Raw genomic sequence first — 25,425 nt, 5'->3', positions numbered from 1 at the left:
TAGTCCTGGGATGCACACCAAACTTTCCCTCATCGCAAAGGCCCCTCATGTGGCAGACAAATACACATGGATCACCACATGTGGTCACTGCTGGTAAAGGGCTACAGGATCCCAGAGCAGAGGACAGACATATCTCCCTGACCCGGTAGAGCACAGGCCACTGCAGCAGCAAAGACCATGAAAGGAGTGAGGCAGACATCATGCTGCAGCATCTCCCCACTCTTCCCCCAGTGCACCCTGTGTTCCGAAGCCACCATCTTGGTGGGATGCTGTCCTTGTGTGGTGTTAGGGGCATGCCCAATTATTCCTTCATTCCCTTATTCATTCATCTTGTGTGTTTCCTGCTCAGTGTCACTTTGGCGAGAGGAGAACTCATCCTTCGAGTCCCAGCTCAGATGTTGCCTCATCCATGAAGACATGCTGGTGGCCACCCAATCTTGCTGACTTTGGCCCCATGTGCAACACCCCAGGGCTGTGATCATGCTTTGATTACCTCTCCAGCCTGCGAACTCTGTGAGGACACTGGGCGAGACTCAGAGAGGAGCTCGTAAATGTGTGGTGATGACTAAATGACTGAACAGTGAAAGGATTAAACACAGGCCATGTGTAAGTCAAGTTCACCGAAGGTCAGTTTCCTCCTCCTCCTCCTCCCTCATTCAAGGACCAGGAGGCCGAGGGGCGTTACTCACCCTCACCTCCTCTGCCACTTCAGTAGTCTGGAGGTCTGTTATCTTTCATTTCAATTTGTTTACACTTTGAAGACATTTCATGGCTGTACCTCTCAGTATTGAAAAGCTTAAAGGCAGGAGCCCTTCTGTGGTGCCTGAGCCAGGAGAAGACATTATGGGAGCACATGGTGTTGAGGAGGACGTGGCCCGGTGTCTGGGCCCCTGGGCAGTGGGAAGTGGGGAAGCAGAAACAGAGGAAGTTTTCACCCCTTCCCCATCAGGACACATTCCTCCCTCTTTGCCTTTAACCAACCTGATTATGATTACCTGGGGTTCAGTGTTTCTCCTTGGTAGATTTACCGGCCACCAGACCTCATTTCTCAGCTTTCTGCATGGCCTACTTCAAGTCAATAGTGCCTTTGGGGCCTCTGTTCCTAACTCTAAGTAAATCTGACAGTTATGCTGGCTGAGGTGGAGCCTGGATGAGTTCCTGGCATCTCACTGTAAGATGCTCAACTCTTGCTGTCCCCTGTCACTGCTGTCCCCGTAACCCCAGCTTGCAATATGATGGTGGCATGTTTTCATAGAGGAATGAAAGAGTGAGTAGGAGAAGGGCAGGTGGTGTCAGGGCGGCACTGAAATACAGGGGACAGGACTTTGCTATTGGCTGGTCCTGACCTTTTGCAACTGACCACACACCCTGAGTGTGCACAGTCTCCTGGGAAATCAAAAGTCCCAGCCTGAGCATGTGGTCCACAGAGGGCTGAAGGATGTGACAGAAGCAGCCCACTCACAGGAGCCTGGGGAGCCCAGGGCTCAGAGCACACTGGGGAGTGCAGTCTCACTGGTAGTGTGCCCCCCTGGATGCCATCATCGTATGCCACACCACTCTGAGGATAAGTGGGCTGTACTTGATTGGGAGACTGTGGGTTCCGGGGGATCACGTTTTTGCCACCTCTGTCTTCTTTCGTCTCTCTGTCCATTTTCCACCATTACCCTACTCCCTGCACAGGTGTTCTCTTCTTTGGCCGCCAGCACGAGGCACCTATTGGTGGAATCCTGATCGGGGTGGGTGATTTGTGGGGTTGTGAGAAAATACAACAGGACTGCGCTCGTGTCCGTGGGGTTTGGGGGAAGCTGTAGGATGGTGGAGCAAGTTGAGAATCTGCAGGAAAATATGACATAATACCATGGAGCTGTGTGCATAAAATGGTTATGATGGAATTTATATATTCTGTATGTTTCACATTTAAAAAAATGATAGAAAGTGTCTGTGTACGTGTGTATATCTTAATGATGTAGAATGGCAAATTCTTATTTCTTATTTATTTATTTATTTATTTTTGGCTGCGTTGGCTCTTCGTGGCTGTGTGCGAGCTTTCTCTAGTTGCGGCAAGCGGGGGCTACTCTTCATTGTGATGCGTGGGCTTCTCATTGCGTTGGCTTCTCTTGTTCCAGAGCATGGGCTCTAGGCTTGCAGGCTTCGGTAGTTGTGGTTTGCGGGTTCTAGAGTACAGGCTCAGTAATTGTGGTGCATGGGCCCTCAGCACCATGTGGGATCTTCCCGAACCAGGGCTCGAACATGGGTCCTCTGCATTGGCAGGCAGATTCTTAACAACTGCTCTACCAGGGAAGCCCTAAAATGGCAAATTCTTAAGTGAAACAGACGAATGAAGCACAGGCTAAAACATGGATGAGACGCCACAACATGACACTAAGTGTGAGAAGCCAGACAGAGATGTCCAGAATTGTGCAATTCCAATTACTTGAAATATACAGAACAGGCAAATCCATAGACAAAAAGCACACAGGGGGTTGCTGAAGGCTAATGGGGAATAGTGGGGAGGGGACGTGGCTGTATAATGAGGTCTGGATTTCTTTCTGAGGTGATGGAATGTTCTGAATTAGTACTGATGATGGTTGTACAACTTTCTATGTCAACTCTAAATCACTGAATTGTACACTTATGAAAGGGTGAATTTTATGATATGTGTATCTATCTCGCTTTAAAAATCATCATGAGTAAATGTGATTTTTATAAGAGAACGTCAAAAAAACATATAATCCTGAGTTGTTTGTTTATTGGTTGGTTCTCATTCTCACTCTACTAAGCTCTGTAGACATGACGAAAGACCTCCCAAGCAAGACAAGCACTATTTGTTCAGAGCCAGCGCTACAGACTGAGAGGCGCAGACACCGCCTCTCACGTTACACTGACCCAAGCACACGCAGAAGTGCTTTCTGGTGGCAAAAAAGAAAGTTGTGATGTGAGGAAGCTGGAGGCGGCGGACAAGAAGAGGGAAAGCCCGCATGACTGCCTAGGGCAACATATTTGGCTTTCCTACATTCTGCTCTGAATGCAAAGGATGAATAATGAGGAAGTTTTCAGTCGCTGAGCAAGTACTGACACTTGGGGTCTGTTGCTGTGTCTGGCTTTCCAGATTGCGTCCTGCGGGGTGGGGCAGGACTTCATGATTACAGGGATGAGTTCCCTGACTCCCAGGCGTATATAGAAAATTCTGTATTCTGCAAGCCCTCTTTCAACATCTTCAAATACTCTTGGGATAAAGAATCTTTAGTCAGTCAAAATTAACTGCAAACAGTGGTAATAATTACACTAATGTTGAGTAACAAAAACAATGGTAATTTTCATTACCCAAATCTCAGGATTTCTTATTTCATGAATGCCCACATTGTGGTGAGTCTACTGTGAGTCTTATACTGAAAGAAAAAAAAAAAAAACATTAATCCAATGCATATTTTTCTCATCCCCAATATCGTTGCCAAGCCATCTGGTCGACCTTGCTGCAGGAGCCCCCCAGGTGAAGCTCCACTGGTGCGAATCTCAGCGGGACGAACCCGGGTTGTGCAAGGGCGCAGGCGTACAGCCGCCGCCCTAACTCCTGGGGTCGCACCCAGGCCGCCATCCGTCGCGTTGCTCGGTCCGGTGTGGGCCACCGCGGGTCCAGAGACCGTTCCTAGGATCAAGAGAGAGGGCTTATTCCGTGAGGGAGCCTCAGACAACCGCTTCAAACCAGGATTGCGCACGGGCTCGTGGCTCCTCCGGACCATCTGCGGACGGCCCAGGCCGCACCCTGTTTCCCAAACGTTTGTTAGGGGCTCCGACCACCGAGACACAAGTGGGACGGCCGCCGCCTGGAGCGTCCTCCCCGCTCGCCCGCGACACTCCTTGTCGTACCCCGCGGTGAGGGGACCTGCGTGTGCTGTCGACACACAGGCGCTGCGCCGAGGAGAACAAGTGACGGAAACATTGTATATGCAGCCTGACCTGAAGGGAATCCCATCTACGGACCCCCGTGACCGCTTCGCGTGGAAGCTGGAGAAACGAAGGTGGTCGCCGGGGAGCAGCTCCACTGCCGCGACGGCACCTGGACGGACACGGGTCCCCAAGGCGGCGAGGACGCACCGCCAGACGGCCTGTGGGTCGGGCGTCATGGTCCCGCGGGAAGGAGGAAGAGGAGGCCCGCTGACGCCCTCCCAGTGCTCCTTGTTTCTCCATCCGGGCCGGCTCCACTCCGGCGAGAGACGTAAAAAGTTGGTGAATAAGTTCGGGATCCAGCGGAGAGGCCGAGGAAAGCCAAGCGCCGTCCGAGTACATCCGTGTCGTTCCGCACCTTCGGATGACTCGGAAAAATTGAGAAAGTACGACCACCAGGACGTGGAGGACGACGTCGGGCACGGACACCGTGTCCTATAACCACGCTCAGTCTTGCGGGCGGATGGGTACCAGGGCGTGCTGGTAGACCCACCAGGACCACCCCAACCACAGCCCCGAAGCGCAAGGCCGGCCTCACACCAGATGAATCTGCTCGGCCAATCTCCGGCTACAGCAGGAAGCGCCCACGCCTCGGCGCCACCGGGACAGTCGCCGCCAGCATTAGCGCCTCCCGGAACTCTGCCTCGCGCCTGGCGGCCGAGTCACAGCCCTCGCGAAAGTCGCCGAAGCTACGGAGGGAAGGGACGATCTCAAAGCGGCCGCTATGTAGCGCCCGGCAAACGACTAGAACGGACTCGGGAAGGATCCCGATCGCCGGCCGGCGAGGGTGCAGCGCGGGCCGCCCAAACGCCCGAGATTTTCCCGGGGCGTCCGCCTCGGAGCTAGCCCCCGGCTCGGTACGAGGCGGCCCGACCCTGGCAGCAGACAGAAAGGGGGAGGGAGCTGGGAACATGTCGCCGGGTGGCTGCAGCGAAGGATCCCCGAGCACACGGGCGGGTCCCTGCTCCCGGGGCGGACTTAGAGATATTGCGGCGACTCGGGCTGTGTGGAGTGAAAAACTGAAACGATGAATGTACTCGGTGAAAACATGTATGAATAATTTTTATTTGTGACTTCATAGTGGAGCCCTTGTGAAGCATTTCTTTAAAAAGTCCAGAAGCCATCAAAGAAATGAATGGTAAACTTGACCACAAATTGATCTTTACATATTCCACAAGCAAAGTCAAACAACAAACGGCTGTGTGGGGAACATCTCTGCAAATTACATGTGTAATAAGAATATTGATATCAGCTTTACTTAATATAAAAACAGAGTATTTCAAAAACATAGACATTAAGAGAATTTAGGTAAATAAATTCCGGTTAGTGCATCCCCACAATGCATTATTATCAATTGGTGTTTGGGTTACTGATATTTTTAAAATGAGGTAGATCTATAGGTACTGACTTAGAAAGATGTTGATAATGAACTATTCAATGAAAATAGCCATTTGTAGAACTTCCAGGGTAGTTAAAAAATAATAATAATAAAGAAAAGAAAAGCCAGCACCAACAACAGGATATGCATTTATCTTTTACAGAATCTGAGTTGGAAAGGCAAAGGAATTAGAATAGCTAAAACAACTCTGAAAAACAAGAATCAAGTCTTCCTTATAGCCTGGTGTCTGGAGCCAGAAAGATGAGTGTCTTCAGAAACAAAGATGGGCCGCACCTCCTGCTTTTCTGCCCCATACTACTACAGCTCCCAGGCAGGAGCTGGCACCCCAGCCCGTAAATGTCTCTGCTCCACCCAGGCCCAGATGCAAGTGGAGACCTTGTGTAAACTTGACTCTGCAGACCTGGCCTCCTCAGCCTGTTCCCTCATCCTGGGAGCCCCTAGACATTCACTCAGGCGCCCCAGTCATCCCCACCAGTGGCTGCTGGTTCGATTCTCCATGGTTGTAGCTCTTCACTTCATGAGCCATGAGTTGCTTTCCCAAGGGAAAGAATTCCACTTACACAGCAGATGTGAACCAAGGGGACAACTGAACTTTGCACCTGGACTCATCATACACACTTTGTCCTCACATCTGGTGATGAACACTGATGAGAGTGGAGATGATACCGGCAACACCTCCTGACCCCAAGTTTACTATAAAACTTGTCCAGTCATGCAGAGGCGTGCACATTGCCTCAAGGCTCTCTGACTTTTTAGTGACAATATTCCTGAACAAATAATAAATAACATATAATAATATATAGCTTTTATTTATTGGCTTTTGTTATGTGAGAAGCACTTACCTATTAGATCATGTAATCACTCAACTCTCTCAAGAGGTTATGAAACTTATTCACACCTGAAAATTGTGAAGTTCAAAATGGGAAATAATTTGCCCACAATCAAAGCTGATTAGTGGCAGAAGATGGATATTTCTTGCCTTGTGTTGCCTGTAGATTTAATAAAAATTGGTGGAACACAGGGTTTATTTATTAATTCCCAAGTACAAATATTATAATTGCTAGCCCGGAACTCAGAACTTACATTCTGTCATAGAATGTGCTGGTTATTTCACACCACTTATGTGATATTCCTTAATCATGAAAACTGTTGTGTATTCAGAGTGTGCACATCTCTGTGATGCATTTGAAAGACATATGCCAAGTCAGCCCAGAGAAATATTGGACTTGGCCTCAAGAAGGGTTTGAGCTTTTGATACACACAGCTGCCTTATCCCAGTGCAGTCACCCTCAACCATCACCTCTGGATACTCTTGGGCATGGAGAAGCCTGAACCAGAAAGTCCAGCATGTTTTTAGGAATTAGCCACCTTCAAATTGTGGCTATAATCTTCATCAAAAAAGGGAGACCTGGGCTTCCCTGGTGGCTCAGTGGTTGACAGTGCCCCTGCCGATGCAGGGGACACGGGTTTGTTCCCCGGTCTGGGAAGATCCCAGATGCCGCGGAGTGCCTGGGCCCATGAGACATGGCCGCTGAACCTGCGCATCCGGAGCCTGTGCTCCGCAACGGGAGAGACCACAACAGTGAGAGGACCACATACCGCAAAAAAAAAAAAAAAAAAAAAAAAAAAAAAAAAAAAAAAAGGGAGGCCTCTTAGAGCCATCTCAGGGGAAGCTGCACAGGGATGTGATGCTGGAGAACAACAGTCATCTGTTCTCTGTGGATGACACTGTCAGCATTTATTTATTTAATAAAAAATCATCCAGAGTAGCTTCCCCAGAGTTCACTCCCCTCCCCACCCTGACACATATACACTCATAAAGCACTTACTAAAACCTGGGCGAAATGATCTTGTTCATTTGTTTACTTCATCTTTGACATTTCAAAAGATAGTAGACTTTCCGATAACTGTAGTATGTCTTTCTTGCGGCTCCATATCTAACACTCAGACCAGTGCTGGGCGCTCACTGCATGGAGGCCTTAAATGGATAAATAAATGCATTAAATATTTTCCAAAACCCATTCTGCTGTGCAAACTCCGGTGGAGTTTAACCCTACAAAGTTACACAGAACAGATATTGTCCCTTTAAAATTCAAGTCATAGGGTTGGCATTGAGTTACACTATTGGATTTTTTTTTTTTTGAAAATAAAGTTTAATCCACTATAGAACAATTGATTCACCCTGGTCAGAGGAAAGTGGGAAAAAATGATCCTGCAGTCTGTCAAAGTCCTGGGACCTACACATCAACAGACAGTTCCTTAACATCTGAAGCAATGGTCAGTGTCCTTCTGTTCTGGGGAAGGGCTGGTGGTGCTGCCAGAGCTCAGGACGCCCTTCCCTGTGCTGCTCTTTCCTGTTGGCCTTGCTTTCCTCCTGATGTGAAGATCCCAAATCAGAACTCCAAATCCATATACATTTTTCCACAAATGGTTTTTGCCTCTACAAGTAGATGTGATTTCCCAGCCGTAATCAGGAGAAGAGGTGTAGAGGAAGAAAGAGGATTCCCAGAGTTCCAGCTCTAGGTGGGTTCCAGGCTCTTGAGATTCTATGTGGAGAGGGGCCTGGTCAGTGAGAGAACAGGACCTGTAATGTCAACTGCAGATTTCCTTGAAGAAGAAGTCTTCTCACACCTTGTAAGGCCAATGAAGAAATACCACTCCAATGGTGTCCTAATTCTTTGAGCACATTAATCTCTATTCATCTAACTTTATGTACATTCCTTGGCTTCTGAGAAAGTGCTCTTTCTGTTACTATTATTCATGTAGCAACTTTTGTTTAAGTCTCTCCCTTTTGTTGATTTACTGTGTCTTAATCTCCTTGACATCCCACCTTCATTTTATTTTTCAGTCATTTTACTCTTAAAAATAGTATACATCATCAATGTTCTATATCATGTATCTAATTGTTGCTATATTCCTCCATTTCACATCTTTTCTCTGTGTTAAAGCCAATACTTGACACATACTTACATTAGCCTTGTGAGCATTTGCAAAATTCTCCTTCCCCTAAGTGACTGTAGCTATTTCTTTTCTCTTTTTCTCAGACATGGAAGGTGACCTTAAAAAACATGAAATGATACCAATACAACATGCATTCAGGAAGGAGCCATTTATCTGCAGGTCAACGGTATGTTTCTTGGGGATGAACTCAGTCGTCACATAAGAGACCTGGTAATGGGATAAAATAGGAGTTCATGACAATCTGCTGATGGATAAAACGCCTGAGCATAAATTCTGTCCCAGTAGAATATTTGGAATACTTTAAATTTTGGAATAACATTTCCCTGAAGACAAACTGGAACTTCAGTTTCAATAAAAGGGGAATTGCCTCCACATAGCTCATGTATATAACGTGTGAAAAATAAAGAAGACTTAAAATTTAATCAGAAAGTTATGCAGGCGAGAGGCTACAAAATAGAAAATCAGTGTGAATTCACCAAGTAACACTGCATGTGAATAGAACGAACATGGGCCGTTTACTTTAAAAGAAGACTACCAGTGAGAGAGCAGACTAGAGCCAGTACATAGAGAAATGAGTACATGGACGTGCGTGAACATCTGTAACAGCCTCTCCTTTCCTTGCACATAGCAGAGTCTTCACTCTGGAGGAGAGTCCATGGAATGTAGTGCATGTGAGAAGATTTCACACGCAACAACGTGAATTTCACAGGTATTGACTCAAACAGGGGAGAATCCCTATAAATGCTATGAATGTGGGAAAGAATTCAACTAGAGTCTTCACCTTTATACACACCAAATATTCACACAGGAGAAAAATCCTAAACTTGTCACTAATCTGGAAGAGCGTTTGGTCAATATTCCTTTTTTAAGTATCAATAACATAAGGTGAATTATACTGCAGAGAAACCATATAGATCCTATCAATGTGGGAAAGCTTTAGTCAATGCTCTAAACTTAGATGGCATGAGAGAACTCACCGTGGAGGGACCCCTACAAATGTTATGACAGTGAGAAATAGCTCAGCTGGAGTTTTGCCTTTACACACATGAAAAATCACACTGGAGAGAAACCCTAAAAACGAAGTGAATATGGAAGACCCTTCATCAGAGGCCAACTTTCATTCACATATATGAGCTCAAATAGCAGAGAAGTTTTATGTCTGGAATAAATATGGAAGAGCTTTCAGTTGAAACTTGGTTACTTCAAAGTCGTGGACTCATTCACACTGGAGAGGAAAACTTGTGAGTGTCATCATGTGGGGAAACATAAGACAAAGCCATGACCTTAGACATCATGTGAGAAGTCACATTGGGAAGAAGCCCTATAAATATAATAAATGTGGAAGACCTCTTAGATGCTGCTCTCACATTTATATGTACCAGAGAACTCAAGAAGAGACACTCTATATCTGCAATCAATGAGGTAGAGCCTTCAGCTAGAATTTCTCTTTCTTAAACAACCGGGACACTCAAGTGAAGAGAAACCCTACACCTGTACTCATGGTGGAAGAGCCTTCAGTTGGAGCTCCAGTCTCAGAACACACAGAGGACTCAGAGTCAGCATTAATTCAACTAATCCTGTTACTTCAATTTTTAATGTATTATTTCTCTCATAAATTAAAAGAAAATTATAAATTAATTTACTCTTTTACAAGCCTGCTACTCCTGGAGAACTGTGTGTACCTGGACAGAAAAATTCCAAGAACTCAGAGTCAGGCAGTGGTTTATCCCCTATATTAGAATTTTGGAGCCAAAGGATTTTTCTCACAAGAAGGGCAGATACCTATCTCGGTACTGAGAAACTGGCAGGTCATTGCAGACATGGAGCAATCCATTTCCAGATTGTTTTAGAACAGCAGGCTTGAATGTACTAATTCATGGAAACATAAAGCACCGTTCCCAGGATCTAGAGAGAGAGCTTATTCCGTGGGGGAGCCTCAGACAACCGCTTCCAACCAGGATTGTGCCCAGACTCAGGGCTCCTCCCGACCACCAGCGGATGGCCCAGGCCGCACCCCGTTTCCCACACGTTTGTTAGCGGCTCTGACCACGGAGACCCAGGTGGGATGGTCGCGGCTCCTGGAGAGTCCTCCCCGCTCGCCCGCGACACTCCATGACGTCCCCCGCGGTGAGGGGACCTGCTGCGTGTGCTGTCAACACACAAGCGCTGCGCCGAGGCAAAAAGGAGACAGGACGCCGGTTGCTGCCAGTGTAGACGCAGCCAGAATGCAGGGGAATCCCATCTACGGAGATCTGTGACTGTTTCCTGTGGAACATGCAGAAAAGAAAGTGGCCCCCGGGGAGCAGCCCCAGTGCCACGACAGCACCTGTACAGACCCAGGCTCCCAAAGAAGCGAGGACGCACCGCTGGATGGCCTGTGGGTCGGGGCGTCATCGTCCCGTGGGCAGGAGGAAGGGAAGGCTCGCGGTCGCCCTCCCTGCGCCTCCTTGTTTCGCCATCCGGCCCGGGCTCCACTCCAGCGAGAGACGTAAAAAATTGGTGAATAAGTTCGAGATACAGTGCGGAGGCCAGGGAAGGCCAAGCGCCGTCCGAGTACATCCCTGTCGTTCCCCACCTCCCGATGACTTGGAAAAACTGAGAAAGTACGACCACTTATATACTGTTGAATTCTTTTTGCTAGTATTTCACTGAGAATTTTTGCATCTATATCAGTAATACTTGACAGTTTTATTTTTTCTTGTAGTGTTCTTATCTAGCTTTGGTATCAGGATAATGCTGGACTCATCAAATGAGTTTGGGAATGTACCTCAAAGTTTTTTAGAAAAGTTTGACATGGATCTGTTTTAATTCGATTTAAATGTTTGGTTGAATTTCCCAATGAAACCATCTGGACCTAGCCATTTTTTTTTGGAAATTTTTTATTACTGATACAATCTTTTCACTCATCGTTGGTCTGTTAGGCTTGTCTATTTCCTCATGATTCAGTTTTGGTAGTTTTCATGTTGCTAGGAATTCTTTTCCTCTAGGGTATCAAACTTGATGGTACATATGTGTTGATGGTCACCTCTCATGAGCTGTGGTATTTTTGTTGCATCAGTTGTAATGTCTCCTTTTTCATTTCTGATTTTATTTGAGTATTCTCTTTTATTCTTCATTAGTATAGCTGAAAGGTTAATTTTGTTTTCATTTCAAAAACCACCTCTTGCATTGATGTTTTCTATTGTTTGCATGGTCTCTGTTTTATTTCTATTCTCATATTTCTTATTTCGTTGCTCTGCTACTTGTGAGCTTAGTGGTTTGTTCCTTTGTTTGCTAGTCCCCTGAGAAGTAAGGTTGTTTATTTGTGATCTTTCTTTTTTCATATTGTAGGCATTTGTTTCAATAAACTCTCTTATTACTGTTTTTCTTGCAGCCCATAAGTTTTAGCAAGTTGTGTTTCAATTTCCTTTTAAGATTGTTTTTAAATTTCAAAGACATTATTGTAAAGCTGTTGTAATTTTCCCCCCAGTTTTATTGAGATATAATTGAACACAGTACTATTTAAGTTGAAAATGCACATTATAATGATTTCACTTCCATATATTGTGAAATTGTTATTACAGTAAGATTAGTTAACATACATCATCTTATATAGATGCAAGAAAAGAAAAAAAAGGAAAATATATTCTCCTGTGATGAGAGCTCTTAAGATCTACTTGCTGAACATCTTTCAAATATATCATATGGCAGTGTTAACTCTATTCATCATGTTGTATATAACGTTCTCAATACTTACTTACCCTATAACTGCTAGTTGGTACTTTGGGACTTCATCAAATTCTGCCTCTTCCCACTTCCCTCCTCTGGTAACCAAAAATCTGATCTTTTTCTATGAGTGTTTTGTTGTTTTATTTTTTTTTCCCCACATGTAAGCTTGGTCTGACTTCTCTCACTTAGTATAACGCCCTCAAGGTCCATCCATATTTTCACCAATGGCGGGATTTCCTTCTTTCTTATGGCTGAATATTACTCCTTTTTCTAAATATATCACAAAGTTTATATCCACTCATCTGTTGATAGACACACGTTTTTTCCATGTCTTGGCTATTGTAAACACTGCTGCTATGAACATGGAGGTGCAGATATCTCTTCAACATAGTGTTTGTAATTCTTTTAATATATTCCCATAGTTTAAAATGCTGGACCATAAGGTAGCCCTATTAAATTTTGAGGATCTTCTCTAATGTTTTCCATAGAGGCTGAACCAATTTATAAGACAACCAAAAGCATACAAATCATCCATTTTCTCCACATCTTTGCTAGCATTTGCTAGCAGATCTCTTGTCTCTTTGATGAATTCCATTCTAACAGTCCTGAGGTGATATCTCATTGTGGTTTTGATTTAATTTCCCTGATGTGTAGTGACGTTGAATACATTTTCATGTATTTGTTGTACATTCACATATCTTCTTTGGAAAAATGTCTGTTGGTGTCTTTGGCACAGGTTTTAATTGGCTTATTTTGTGCTACTGAGTTCTATGATGTATTTTGGATACCAACCCCTTATTTGGTGTAAGGTTTGCAAATATTATTTTTGATCACATAGGCTCTTTTCATCTTGTTGATTATATATTTTGCTGTGTAGCAGACTTTTAGTTTGATATAGTTCCACTTGCTAATTTTTTAAATTGTTGCTTGTGCTTAAGGTATCATCAAAAATAATATTTAAGATCTGTGTTAAAAAAATTTTTATTGTTTTCTTCTAGGAGTTTTATGGCCTCCCGTCTTTACCTTATCTTATTTCTATTTAATTGTCATGAGTGGTGTTAGACAGGAGTCTAGCTTTATTCTTTTGCATGTAACTATGCAGTTTTCCAAGCACTGTTTAATGAAGAGATTGTCTCTCCACCGAGTGTTCCTGACTGTCTTATCAAATATTAGTTCACCTTATATGTATAGATTTATATCTGGATTCTCAGTTCTATTCCATTGTTGTGTATGCCTTTTTACATGACAGTACCATACTATTTACATTACTATAGTTTATAATACAGTTTGATAACATGGAATGTGATACCTCCAGGTTTGTTGTTCTTTCTCATGATCGCATTGCATATACAAGTTCTTTTGTGATTCCTCATACATTTCTCTGTTGTTTTATTCTACTTTAAAAAATGCCATTGGATTTTGATAGGAATTGCATTAAATCCATAGATGGCTTTGGGTGGTGTGGACATTTTAAAAATATTAATTCTTCCAATCATGAACAAGGGATAACTTTACGTTTATTTCTGTCTTTTGCAATTTTTTTCATCAATGTATTGTAGCTTGTATTGTAGATATCTTTCAACTCCTTAGATAAATTTATTCCTTATTATTTTATTAGTTTGGATGCTCTTATAAATAGAATGGTTTTCTTTTTTCCGATCATTGTTAGTATATAGAAATATGACTGATTTTTGCATTTTAAGTTTTTATTCTGCAACTTTACTGATTATGTTGATTAGTTTTAATAGATTTTTGGTGAAGTTTTTCAGTTTCTATATATAAAATCATGTTATCTTAATATAGACACATTTTTACTTCTTAATCTCCAATTTTGATGCCTTTTATTTCTCTTCCTTGACTGATTGCCCTGGCTAGGACTTCCATTACTATGCTGAATGAGTGGTGAGAGTAGACTCCCTTGTCTTGTTTCTGATATTAGACAAAAAGTTTCACACTTTCATTTTTGAGTGTGCTTTGAACTGCGACTTTGTCATATTTGGCCTTTTTTTAAAAAAAATATTTACTTTTGCCTGCATTGGGTCCTTGCTTCTGCATGCGGGTTTTCTCTAGTTGCAGTAAGTGGCAGCTACTCTTCATTGTGGTGCGTGGGCTTCTCATTGCAGTGGCTTCCCTTGTTGCAGAGCATGGGCTCTAGGCATGTGGGCTTCAGTAGTTGTGGCACACAGGCTCAGTAGTTGTGGCTCACGGGCTCTAGAGCGCATGCTTAGTAGTTGTGGCGTATGGGCTTAGTTGCTCCTTAGCATGTGAGATCTTCCCGGACCAGGGCTTGAACCCATGTCCCCTGCATTGGCTGGCAGATTCTTAACCACTGTGCCACCAGGGAAGTCCTGATATTTAGCCTTTATTATGTTGAGTTACATTCATTTTATACCTCACTTAACAAATGCTTTTTCTGTGCCTATTGATATTATATTTTTCCTTTGTTCTATTAATATGATGCATCCCATTTATTTGATTTGCTAGTATTTATTCAGAATTTTTAAATCTATATTCATCAGTGTTATTGGCCTCTAATTGGCAGTGTTCATTTCAGATTATTTTATGAAAGTAATGCTGGCCTCGTAAATTGAGCTTGGGAGTTTTCTCTCCTTATCCATTTTTCTCTTTCTTTTTTGAAGACTTTTAGGTTTGGCATTAATGCATTAAATATTTGGTAAAATTTACCAGTGAAGCCATTTGATCTTGAGTTTTTCTTCATTTGAAGAGTTTTCATTACTGATTTAATTTCCATACTACTAATTGCTTCATTTAGATTTTCTCTTTCTTCCTAATTCACTTTTGATGGGTTGTATCTTTCTAAGAATTTTTTCCATTTATCTAGGTTGCCCAGTTTGTTAGCATGTAGTAGTTCAAAGTAACATGTTATCCTTCTTATCTCTGTAGTGGTGTTGTAATGTCTTCTCTTTTATTTATAATTTTGTTGATTTGGGTCTTCTCTCCTTTTCCTTGGTTAGTCTAGCTAAAGGTTCGAAATTTTATCTTTTAATGAAGCAACTCTTTGTATCACTCTTCTTTTCTATTGTTTTCCTCTTCTCTATCACACTGATTTCTTCTGTAATCTTTATAATTTTCTTGCTTCTGCTAATTTTGGGCTCAGTTTTGTCTTTTTCCACGTCCTTGAACTGAAGAATTAGGTTTTTTATTTGAGATATTTCTTAATTCGGAAGGTAAGCATTTGTTGCAATAAACCTCCCTCTTAACACTCCTTTGCTGCATCCCATAGGTTTTAGTATACTGTGTTTCCATCTCAGTTTTTCTCCATATACTGTGTTATTTCTTCTTAAATTTATTCTTTGATAAATTAGTTGGTTAGGAGAGTGTTGATCAATTTTTTTGTATTAGTTAGAGTTCCAGTTTTCCTCCTGTTATTGATTTCTAGTTCATTAATATTTTCAGATAATATACTTGGTGTAAATTAAGTCTTCCTGAATTTATTAAGATTTGATATGTGGTCTGTCATATGGTCTTTGTTAGAAATTATTTTTTCTGCACTTGAGAAGACTGTGTATTCAGCGTATGTTGGAGAGAATGCTCTGTATATGACTCTTATGATCATTTGGCTTTTAGTGTTGTTCACATCAACTGATTCTTTTTTTTTAACTGAAATACAGTTGAGTTACAACGTTGTATTAATTTTTGTCGTATAGCAATGTGTCTCAGTTATACACTTATATACATCTGTTTTATATTCTTTTCCATTATGGTTTATCTCAGGATATTGAATATCCTGTTCCCTGTGCTATACAGTAGGACATTGTTTTTTATCCATTCTATATGTAAGAGTTTGCAGCTACTAACCCCAAACTCTCAGTCCATCCTTCCCCAACTCCCTCCCCCTTGGTAACCACAAGTCTGTTCTCTATGTCTGTGAGTTTGTTTTGTTTCGTAGATAGGTTCATTTGTGTCATATTTTAGATTTCACATATAAGTAATACCATATAGCATTTGTGTTTATCTTTATGGCTTACTTCACTTAGTATGTTAATCTCTACTTGCATCCATGTTGCTGCAAAAGGCATTATTTCATTCTTTTTATGGCTGAGTAATATTCCATTGTATATATGTACCACATCTTCTGTATCTATTCATCTGTTAATGGATATTTAAGTTGCTTGCATGTCTTAGCTATTAGAAACAGTGCGTCTATGAACGTTGAGGTGCATGTATCTTTTCGAATTATGGTTTCCTCCAGATATATGCCCAAGAGTGGGATTGCAGGACCATAAGGCAACTTTATTTATAGGAACCTCCATACTGTTCCCCATAGTGGCTGTGTCAATTTATATTCCCACCAACAGTGTAGGAGGGTTCCCTTTTCTCCACACCCACTCCTGTGTTTCTTATTTGCAGACATTTGATGATGGCCATTCTGCCTGGTGTGAGGTGGTACCTCATTGTAGTTTTAATTTGCATTTCTCTAATAATTAGTGATGATGGGCAACCTTTCGTGTGCCTATTGGCCATCTGTATGTCTTCTTGGGAGAAATGTCTGTTTAAGTCTTCTGCCCATTTTTTGATTTGTTTTTTCGTTTCTTTGTTATTGAGTTGTATGAGCTTTTTGTATATTTTGGAAATTAAGCCCTTGTTGGTCACATCATTTGGAAATATTTTCTCCTAGTCTGTATGTTGTCTTTTCATTTTGTTTATTGTTTCTTTTGCTGTAAGAAAACTTATAAGTGTGAGTGGGTCCCATTTGTTTATTTTTGCTTTTATTTCTATTGCCTTGGGAGACTGACCTAAGAAAACACTGGTACAATTTATGACAGAGAATGTTTGGCTATGTTCCCTTTTAGGAGTTTTATGGTGTTATGTGTTATATTTAAGCCTTTAAGCCATTGTGAGTTTATTCTTGTGTATGGTGGGAGAGTGTTCTAATTTAATTGATTTGCATGAACCAACTTTTCCAACACCTCTTGCTGAAGAGACAATCTTTTCCCCCATTGTCTATTCTTCATCAGAGATGAATTGACCATGGTTCTGTGGGTTTATTTCTGGGCTCTCTATTCTGTTCCATTGATCCATATGTCTGTTTTTGTTCCAATACCAGGCTGTTTTGATTAGCATTGTAGCATTGTCTGAAGACTGGGAGGGTTATGCCTCCTGCTTTGTTCTTTTTCCTCAGGATTGCTTTGGCAATTCTGGGTCTTTATGGTTCCATATACATTTTAGGTTTATTTGTTCTAGTTTTGTGAAAAAATGTCATGTGTAATTTGATAGTGATCACATTAAACCTGTAGACTGCTTTGGGTAGTATGGACACTGTCATTTTAAACAGCTGCAGCCTGTTCTCACTGTCAGTGGAACCAGCTCCCCTCTGGAAGCAGGTGTCCATGCAAGGCTCTTAGAAATAAGACAGACAACACTACCCACGTGGACTCTTCATACACACCTCTGACCACTGCACCTTTGCTTTCTAGAAGTAACCTCCTTAATCAAGTGGGTGGCATCTGGGGATGAGGCAGCAATCATCCTCCAGAAAGAGTTGGTGCCCCTCCTACCACTGAGGAATGAGAGGTCCTGTGCCTCATTCCCACCAAGGGTTCCAGTTTCAGGAGTTTGGGGAGCTTTTGTTTTGCTGCTTTAGTGGATGAGAAATGACACGTAACCCATTGTCTCCTTTTCACTTCTCTTCTGATGAGTGAGGCTGGACTTTTGTCACTTTCAGTTATTTCCAGAATGCAGCCACTTTTCCCAGTTCTGGGGGAGACCACTGAACATGCCTTCCTGGGTGTTCCCAGCCACAGACTGTGACCCACATGCAGCGATGAAACTCTTTCTGCAAGTACTAAGTAGCTAGTGACTGGGTTCTGTCCAACAGAATGTAGCAAATCAGGGGAGTTCAGTGTTAAGATTCATGACAGAACCTCTGTCACTTCTATTTCACTTGCTGCATCCTGTGTTCTCTCTCTGTTTCTGTCTGTCTCTCTCTCCTATCCCTGGACCTGGGGAAGGCTGCATGGGTGTTACTAGGTGCCATACGGAGAGTCCCACATAGGAGAGAACACAGGGAAGTCCCAGACCTCCAGGCAGAGGCACTAGGCTCTCAGCTCAGACTGCATCCTGCCAGTACTCATCTCAGTGAGTCTTCGAGAAAATCCTCCCCTGTGGAGTGACAGCTGAGACCTCAGCCCCAGCTTCATAGAGACCTTGGGTCGAGGGCACCCAGCTCAGTGCTGTGGGAGCTCAGGAGTAACTAGGTGTATGTATTTTGTATGTTGGGAAACCCTCCATATGATCTGCAGTAAATCAGACAATCTGTAGCATAGAGCAGGTCTACTCAATGTTATGTAAAAACAACCACAAAGACAATGCATATTAATAAAGGTAAGAAAATGCACTAAAAACAATAATAGTGACAATTATGATGATATTACCAGTACTACTGTTAAAGAGAAAAATAAACTTAGAAAGATGGCAGATTTGCGTACAGACTCATCTAAGTAAATTTCAGGGTACCTATAACTGACGTCCTCTGGGATATTGTAGAGTCAGAATGCTAGGTTTGCACAAAGAAATTTGTTCTGAGAGGAGAAAACAAGCAGGTAATCCTGGGTCAGCAGGGAGAATGATATGTTGGCACAAACAGTGCAGGGGCTCCCTGGGGGAGTTAGAAAAAGAAATGATTACTTGAGCAGGCAAGTCACCATCTCTATGTCTGCCAGTGCTGCACCAGCTTTTCCTGGACCCCCTGAGTGAATTTGGAACATGTCCCTAGGTTCAGGCATGCCAATGATATTCTCCTTACTCCTCACTTATCACAATGTCAGTTCCTGGGCTGACTTTTCTAATTCGGAGGACTGGACTCCAGGGGGGACACCCTCTCCAGCCTTCCCAGGAGACGTGAGAGTGGTTCCTGGCACAGAGTTGAGGTGGAAGATCCTGTGCTGAGTCTGGCAGGACAAGGATATCTTCCAGGGCTCTTGCATTGGTCCCTCTTTTTGGTCACTTAAGAGGACTTAAACATTGTACTAGAGGATCAGGAAAGTCAAGAATGTCCTCCCTGGGGCTCACAGTAACAACTGTCCCTTCCTCCACTGGGTAAGTCTGAGTATCTCAGGAGGCTCTCTGACCCACAAGTACCCATAAGTACAGCAGGAACCAGGAAGCACCATGTGTATGTAAGTCTGTTGAAAACCCTCCACAATACTCTTCAGTAAATTGGATACATTCATGAGCAGAGAAACTTAATAAGAAATGCAATAACAACAATAGTGATAAATAATAATATCAATAGTGATTACTATCATAAAGAAATTAATTGTACTACTACCAATCATAATACTAATAAACTTAAGGACTGAGGGATTACAGACTTCCCTTATTGAATGACAAGTTTCTTGGAGTATTTTGAAATCAGAGTCCGAGTTTAGCACATGCTTTGGAGCCACAGTTGTAGGTTTGCATAGTGAAGGTATAAATAGAGCAAAACTAAACAGCAGCAGGTAAAAGAAATCCATGGGAGGGCGTGGGCTGACTTAAGTCTCATATTCCAAGCCCAGAGGAGAGCACTATGTAGAAGAGAAAAGTTGATCCTGGGCTTTCCTGACACATGGAGCCAGCAAATCTCATGAGTTCTGATGACTGCTGTCTGCGGCTCTAACCCGGGAAAGAAAAGCAGGACTCCAGATACACCTTCAATACGTGAAAAAAACACGTAAAATGTACATGGAGCTTCAACTCTATCTCTACCCTCACTGCCTGACAATTGACAAAGTGGCAGATCAGGGCTATTGATTGCCTTTTGATGCACCTACAGACTTACTTGGAATTGGGAAGAGAAGATTACTTATGAATTTGCATGTAAAATTTTTATAATAACCTATCCGAAAGTTGAATTACTACTTCCTTGGGAAATTGATAGGTTATTTTACACAACACCTCATATGTTTCCTTTAGTAATATTTGTTCACAGTATATATATTTCTGAATATGTATGAAAGGCACATGCCGTATCAGCCCAGAGGAGGCATTGACGGGGCTTTAGAGATCAGTGACCTTTGAGCACGTGTTTGTAGAACTCACTCATAAAGAGTAGGACCTGCTGGACACATTGCAGACGAAGATGTACACAGATGTGATGCTGGAGGACGCCCGTTGTCTCATCTTCTGAGTGCGTCTCTCAATATTTATTTACTTCTTTATGCATGTCTTATTGAGATAGGCGCTGCAGCTTCCACATATGCTGCTGCACTCTTGCCCCTGACTCATGCTTCTGTAGCACTTAGAGCAACCTGGAACGAATGTGTTCCTTTACTAATCACAGCACATGTGCCCCTTCATGGAGATACAGTCTCCATTACCACAATCGCACGTACTCCTTACTAGTCAGCCACCAACACACATAATAATGCTGGACACAGATATGGGCTATTTTATCTAACAGACAAGTGACTTTATGTTGCTAAGTAATTCTTCTGCTCGGGGGACTACCATGAGGTTTGAACACAGCAAAAAACACATAACAGCTTGTATCCCCCTTTCTACATGAACTCCAAGTAATAATCTCATGGGTCTTATGTTTATTGGATTCTGTTAGAAAGCAGTGTTAACCATATTATGAAAACGTTGCTTCCTTCTTGGCTGAGACGTCTAGGCAGCGTGCAGACTGTTTTCCCTCTTGGGCAAGAACAGCAGCAGCCAGAGACTTTTACTGTCTTTGAGTGAAGTGTCGGGTGACAACCTTCAGTGTTTCCCTTCTTCAGCATGCTCGAACGTGCACTGCCATTGATGCCCTCACACTTGAGCCTTGGCATGTTGTCCTGCACTAGCATTGCATGCACTGTTCTCAACACAGAACTTTAAATCCATCTAGCATTTCCCACATGTATCAGGGCATCAGCTCTGCAAACCAGATGTAATTTCCCAGTTGGAGCAAGAAGAGTAGGTGTGGAGGGAAGAGGAGGGTTTCCCCAGGCTGGGGTCCAAGTCAGCTCCAGACACATGTGCTCTGTGTGGGGAGGGAGCAGGACACTTGGAATGCCAACTGGAGGTTTGCTCGACTAAAGGATATTTTTAGAAATGTATGTGAAGCCACTGAGTCAAATTATCCAGATTCTGTCATTATGCATCACACATCAATTTCTCTTCACGTTTCCCCCTGTACTTTTTACCTCAGAGAAGCAAAATTCCTGTCCTTGTAGAAGTTAAAATTTCATGTTTTTGTCTCTGCCATGGTCCCTTTAATAATGTTTCCTCTCATATTCCCTGTAGCGTCTGAATATATTTTATTTTTCTTTTACCTAAACACTGAACATCTTATTAACATTTTTCTAAACCATGTTTCTATTCACTGGTGTATTTCTCAAATTCATGTTTTTTCCCCATGTAATGTACTTTTCAACAATTTAATCCCCCTAATGTCACATGTGTCGTTTCTTATTTATTTAATTTAATTATTATTTTTGCCTTATTTCAAGCAAAAATTGTGACCATTAAAAGCAAGAAATGATATTCAGGCAAGTTATTTCCCTGTGGACCAATGTAGCTGTAAGAAAATAGTAAATTTATTCAGGTGTGAACTCTGGTCATCCACATGTGAAACCTGGGAATGAGGTAAGTGAGGAATTCAGCAGATTCATAGAACTCAGTTACAGTGCAGTGTAAACACCAGACCAGCATAAAGTGTTCACTTTATAGACTAAATTAGACTGAATTTTCATGATATCTAGTAGAAATGTTACAAAGAGGGGATGTCCATGCAGAAGATTTACATACTATGTGTATGTAACTGACATGGAGATCATTTTAACTGGAGAATATCATTGAATAGACTTACATACACATGATTTTTCACAGCATAGAAAACAATTTTACTGTAATGAATGAAGGAGAGCCCTGAGGGATTTTTAATTCCTTAGTCAACATTGAATCCTCACACTGGATCTATCAATGCTAAAATCAAACTGAAAAGCCGGAGTTCATATCAAAATTCTCACACATGAAAAACTCTTATCAAGAATGTTTTACCACACATTTCAGCTATGAATTCATAATTTTGGCTAATAACCTCTTATTTTATAAATAAGTAGAATAAAATTATTGATTTGTTAAGTTGTCTTGAAATGATAAATACAAAAGTTTGTAACAATAAGTACTTTTGTAAATAAGTTAGCATTAAGAAATATATATAAACAAAGTTATATGTGACAATTATTATGATCCACTTAATTGTGATTGTCAGTAAGATTATCTGTTGCTTTCTCATCAGAAATTTTGCAGGCCAGAAGAAAGTGAAATGATATGCTTAAAGCATGGCGGGAACTACCTACCAACAATTCTATATCTTACAATATTATTCTTCAAACATGAGGAAAATGAGAGACAGTCTCAGACAAAACCTGAAGGAGTTCAGTACCATAATACCTATCCTTCAAGAAATGCTAAAGGGAGTACTTCAAGTTCAAATGGAAGGACACCAGAAACTTGAGGCCATATGAAAAAATATATTTCTCTTATAAAGGTAAATAAATGGACAAATAGAAGAAAAAATCTTTAATTTTGACTTGTAACTACACTTTTTATTTCTAGGATATTTTTTAAAACCAAAATATTAAAATATAAATGTATTGCTATTGCATGATTTTTTCCCCTAAAATTCATATGTTAAAAATAAAACCTCCAAATGTGGTGGTATTAGGATGTAGGGCCTTTGGGGGGTGCTCAGGTTATGAGGGCAGAGCCTCCATGAATAGGATTTGTGTGCTTTTATTTATTTTAAAATATGTATTTATTTACTTATTTGGCTGCATTTGCTCTTAGTTGCAGCACGTGGGATCTTTGTTGTGACGCACAGGCTTCATATCTAGCTGTGGCATGGGGGCTCGGTAGTTGCAGCACACAGGCTCTGTAGTTGTGGCAGACAGGCTCTAGAGCCAGCATACACGCTCAATAGTTGCGGCATATGGGCTTAGTTGCCCTTTGGCATGTGGGATATTAGTTCTCTGAACAGGGATCGAACCCATGTCCCCTGCATTGGAAGGCGTATTCTTAACCACTGGCCTACCAGGGAAGTCTCTTGTGTGCTTTTAAAAGAGACCTCAGAGAGCTCTCTAGCCCCTTCCTCCAGGTGATGATATAATGAAAAGTCTATGACTCAGAAAAGACCTTTACCTAACCACCTTGATCTCACACTTCAGCCTCCAGAACCATAAGAAATAAACTTCTGTTTATAAGCTACCCAAGCTGTGGCATTTTGTTATAGCATCCCCAAATAACTAATTCGTACATCTACATTAACAGAAAACAATGTATACATATGTGCCTTGTGACATTAATAATATGTAATTAATGTGTAATGTAATAGGAGATGTAATAGAGATTTTGCATGTGATTAAAATTATGTTGATATCAGTTTAAGCTAGTTTGATAGGATTTTATATGTAATCTCCATGGTGTCCACAAATTTAATATCTATAGAATATACACAGAAGGAAATTAAATGTAAGTCAAGTCAGGGGACTTTTCTGGTGGTCCAGTGGTGAAGACTCAACGCTCCCAATGCAGGGGGCCTGGGCTCAGTCCCTGGTCAGGGAACTAGATCCCACTTGCCACACCTAAGAGTTCGTATGCTGCAAAGAAGATCAAAGTTCCCCCATGCCACAACTAAGACCTGGCACAGCCAAAGAAATTAATTTTAAAAATGAGTCAGTACAATGAGTAAGAACAAAGGACGTCAGTATGTGAGAAAATGTGGGACAGAAAAGCTATATGACATTACAGAAAACAAATTGGCAATTAAATGTCATTTCATATCAGTAATTTATATATATATATATATATATATATATATATATATATATATATATATATATATATATATATAGCTTAAACTCATCAGTTAAAAAACAAAGATGTCCCTAGACTTTATCCGGCATCCGGGCTTAGAGGGGCTGCTCTGAAGACGGGCGAGCAGCATGGAGGCCCGCGGCGAATCCCAGCCTGACACGAGTTGTTCGTCGTTTTCCTGGGACGGCTCCGGGGTCTCGGTGTCCAGGGAGGTGCTGACGGCGGGCAGTGTCGGCCACGGAGGTATACGGGACAAGTTGGTCATCAACTCCAAGCCTAATTCCGGAAAGAATTCCACTCTTCAAAAAGTTCGGAAAAAGAGGAGTCCCCTATTGGACCAAGTACAGAGCTTTCTCCCACAGATGGCTCAGGCAAACGAAAAGTTAAGGAAAGAAATGTCAGCTGCACCACCTGGTCATTTCAATATTGAAAATATTGACACTCTCGGAAAAGTTATGCAAATGGATATGACCTTGTTTGAGATGAATCAGTCTGATTCAAAAGAAGATGACAGTTCACAAGAGAATTCACAAGACAGTTCAGAGGACAGTTCAGAATTTGAGGATGAAGATGATAGCACCTCTTCTGAAGGTGAAGTCACCATCGATACCATTAAGCTTCCTAATTCAGAAGATGGAAAAGGCAAAATAGAGGTTCTGGACCGTCCTGCCAGTGAAAAAAAAGAAAACAGGGACATAAACAATCTGAGAAACAGGTGATAGTTCCTGCTAATTCTGTGAAAAAGAATGTGGCTTGCTGGTTATTTTGCATTTCAGATACCTATGGTGCCTGTTTGCAAAAATGAATGTATTTTGCTTCTTGGAGAAACAAGCTAGCTTTTAAAGAGTTGGAAGAGATAGCATTTGGGGATCTTCTAAGAGCAGACTGTTTCTGATCTCATGCTAAAGAGATTTAGTTTAGAAAGCTTAACTTTATGTATGGTGATGAGTGAATTTGTTGACATCCTCTTTCATCAACATAGACTTCAGAAATCTCAAACTTATTTTAAAGTAAAAATACAAGTTACCCGTTTGTTTTTGTTTTAAATTGGCCTCTTGGGGCTTCCCTGGTGGTGCAGTGGTTGAGAGTCCGCCTGCCAATGCAGGGGACACGTGTTCATGCCCCGGTCCAGGAGGATCCCATATGCACGGAGCGGCTGGGCCCGTGAGCCATAGCCGCTAAGCCTGCGCATCCGGAGCCTGTGATCCACAACGGGAGAGGCCACAGCAGTGAGAGGCCCGCGTACTGAAAAAAAACAAAAAACAAACAAAAACTTATGTTGGGGTTTTTTTTAGGCTATTTTAAAGTCACATTTATTTGTTACCATCAAAATGGGTTCAGTGAGGGAGAATTTTTTTTTAAACATCTTTATGGGAGGATAGTTTCTACATAATGTGTTGGTTTCTGCTCTGTAACAAAGTGAATCAGCTATATGTATACGTGTGTGCCCATGTTCCCTCCCTCTTGCGTCTCCCTTCCACCCTCCCTATCCCACCCTGAGGGAGAAATTTTTTACAAAGAAAAGAATTACTTATATTTAGATGCCCTCAGACATATCTACTTTAATTAAAAAAAAATCCTTTCCAGTTTCAGCTGGAAAACTGGTG

At 42.0% G+C, this 25,425-nt stretch overlaps 2 protein-coding genes across 3 annotated transcripts; one reads left to right on the top strand and one right to left on the bottom strand.

Annotated features, from left to right (window-relative positions):
• Nucleotides 1-1,701: 1,701 nt before the first annotated feature.
• LOC307179746 (uncharacterized protein) lies at nucleotides 1,702-4,384 on the bottom strand. Of its 2 annotated transcripts, XR_013825541.1 has the most exons (3): nucleotides 3,958-4,384; nucleotides 3,325-3,646; nucleotides 1,702-2,305 (listed from the first exon to the last, which is right to left on the bottom strand). XR_013825541.1 is itself a non-coding variant. In XM_079909298.1 (2 exons), the coding sequence occupies exons 1-2, from the start codon at nucleotides 4,285-4,287 to the stop codon at nucleotides 3,434-3,436; spliced, it is 543 nt and encodes a 180-aa protein (XP_079765424.1). In that variant the 5' UTR covers nucleotides 4,288-4,384; the 3' UTR covers nucleotides 3,279-3,433. The 2 variants fall into 2 exon arrangements, 1 of the variants encoding a protein (XP_079765424.1); XM_079909298.1 differs by lacking the exon at nucleotides 1,702-2,305 and having other exon boundaries at nucleotides 3,279-3,646.
• A 19,562-nt stretch (nucleotides 4,385-23,946) lies between these two features.
• On the top strand, nucleotides 23,947-24,537 carry LOC307179820 (NOP protein chaperone 1-like; the record flags this gene model as incomplete). The annotated part of the gene is made up of 1 exon (XM_079909473.1): nucleotides 23,947-24,537. One exon carries the CDS (start codon nucleotides 23,947-23,949, stop codon nucleotides 24,535-24,537), a length of 591 nt encoding a protein of 196 aa, XP_079765599.1.
• Between the last annotated feature and the right edge of the window lie 888 nt (nucleotides 24,538-25,425).

This window comes from Stenella coeruleoalba (genome assembly GCF_951394435.1).
Source record: "Stenella coeruleoalba genome assembly, chromosome: 21".
NCBI lineage: Eukaryota > Metazoa > Chordata > Mammalia > Artiodactyla > Delphinidae > Stenella > Stenella coeruleoalba.
Note: the sequence above shows the minus strand (reverse complement) of the source record. Positions and strands in the feature narration are given on the sequence as shown.

Bases quoted from the DNA above. Each gene is read 5' to 3' on its own strand.
- LOC307179746 (XM_079909298.1), bottom strand. From the start codon at position 4,287: ATGTACTCGGACGGCGCTTGGCTTTCCTCGGCCTCTCCGCTGGATCCC. The intron at 3,647-3,957 runs GTCAGGCTGCAT...TCTTGATCCTAG, and splicing joins GTAGATGGGATTCCCTTCAG to GAACGGTCTCTGGACCCGCG.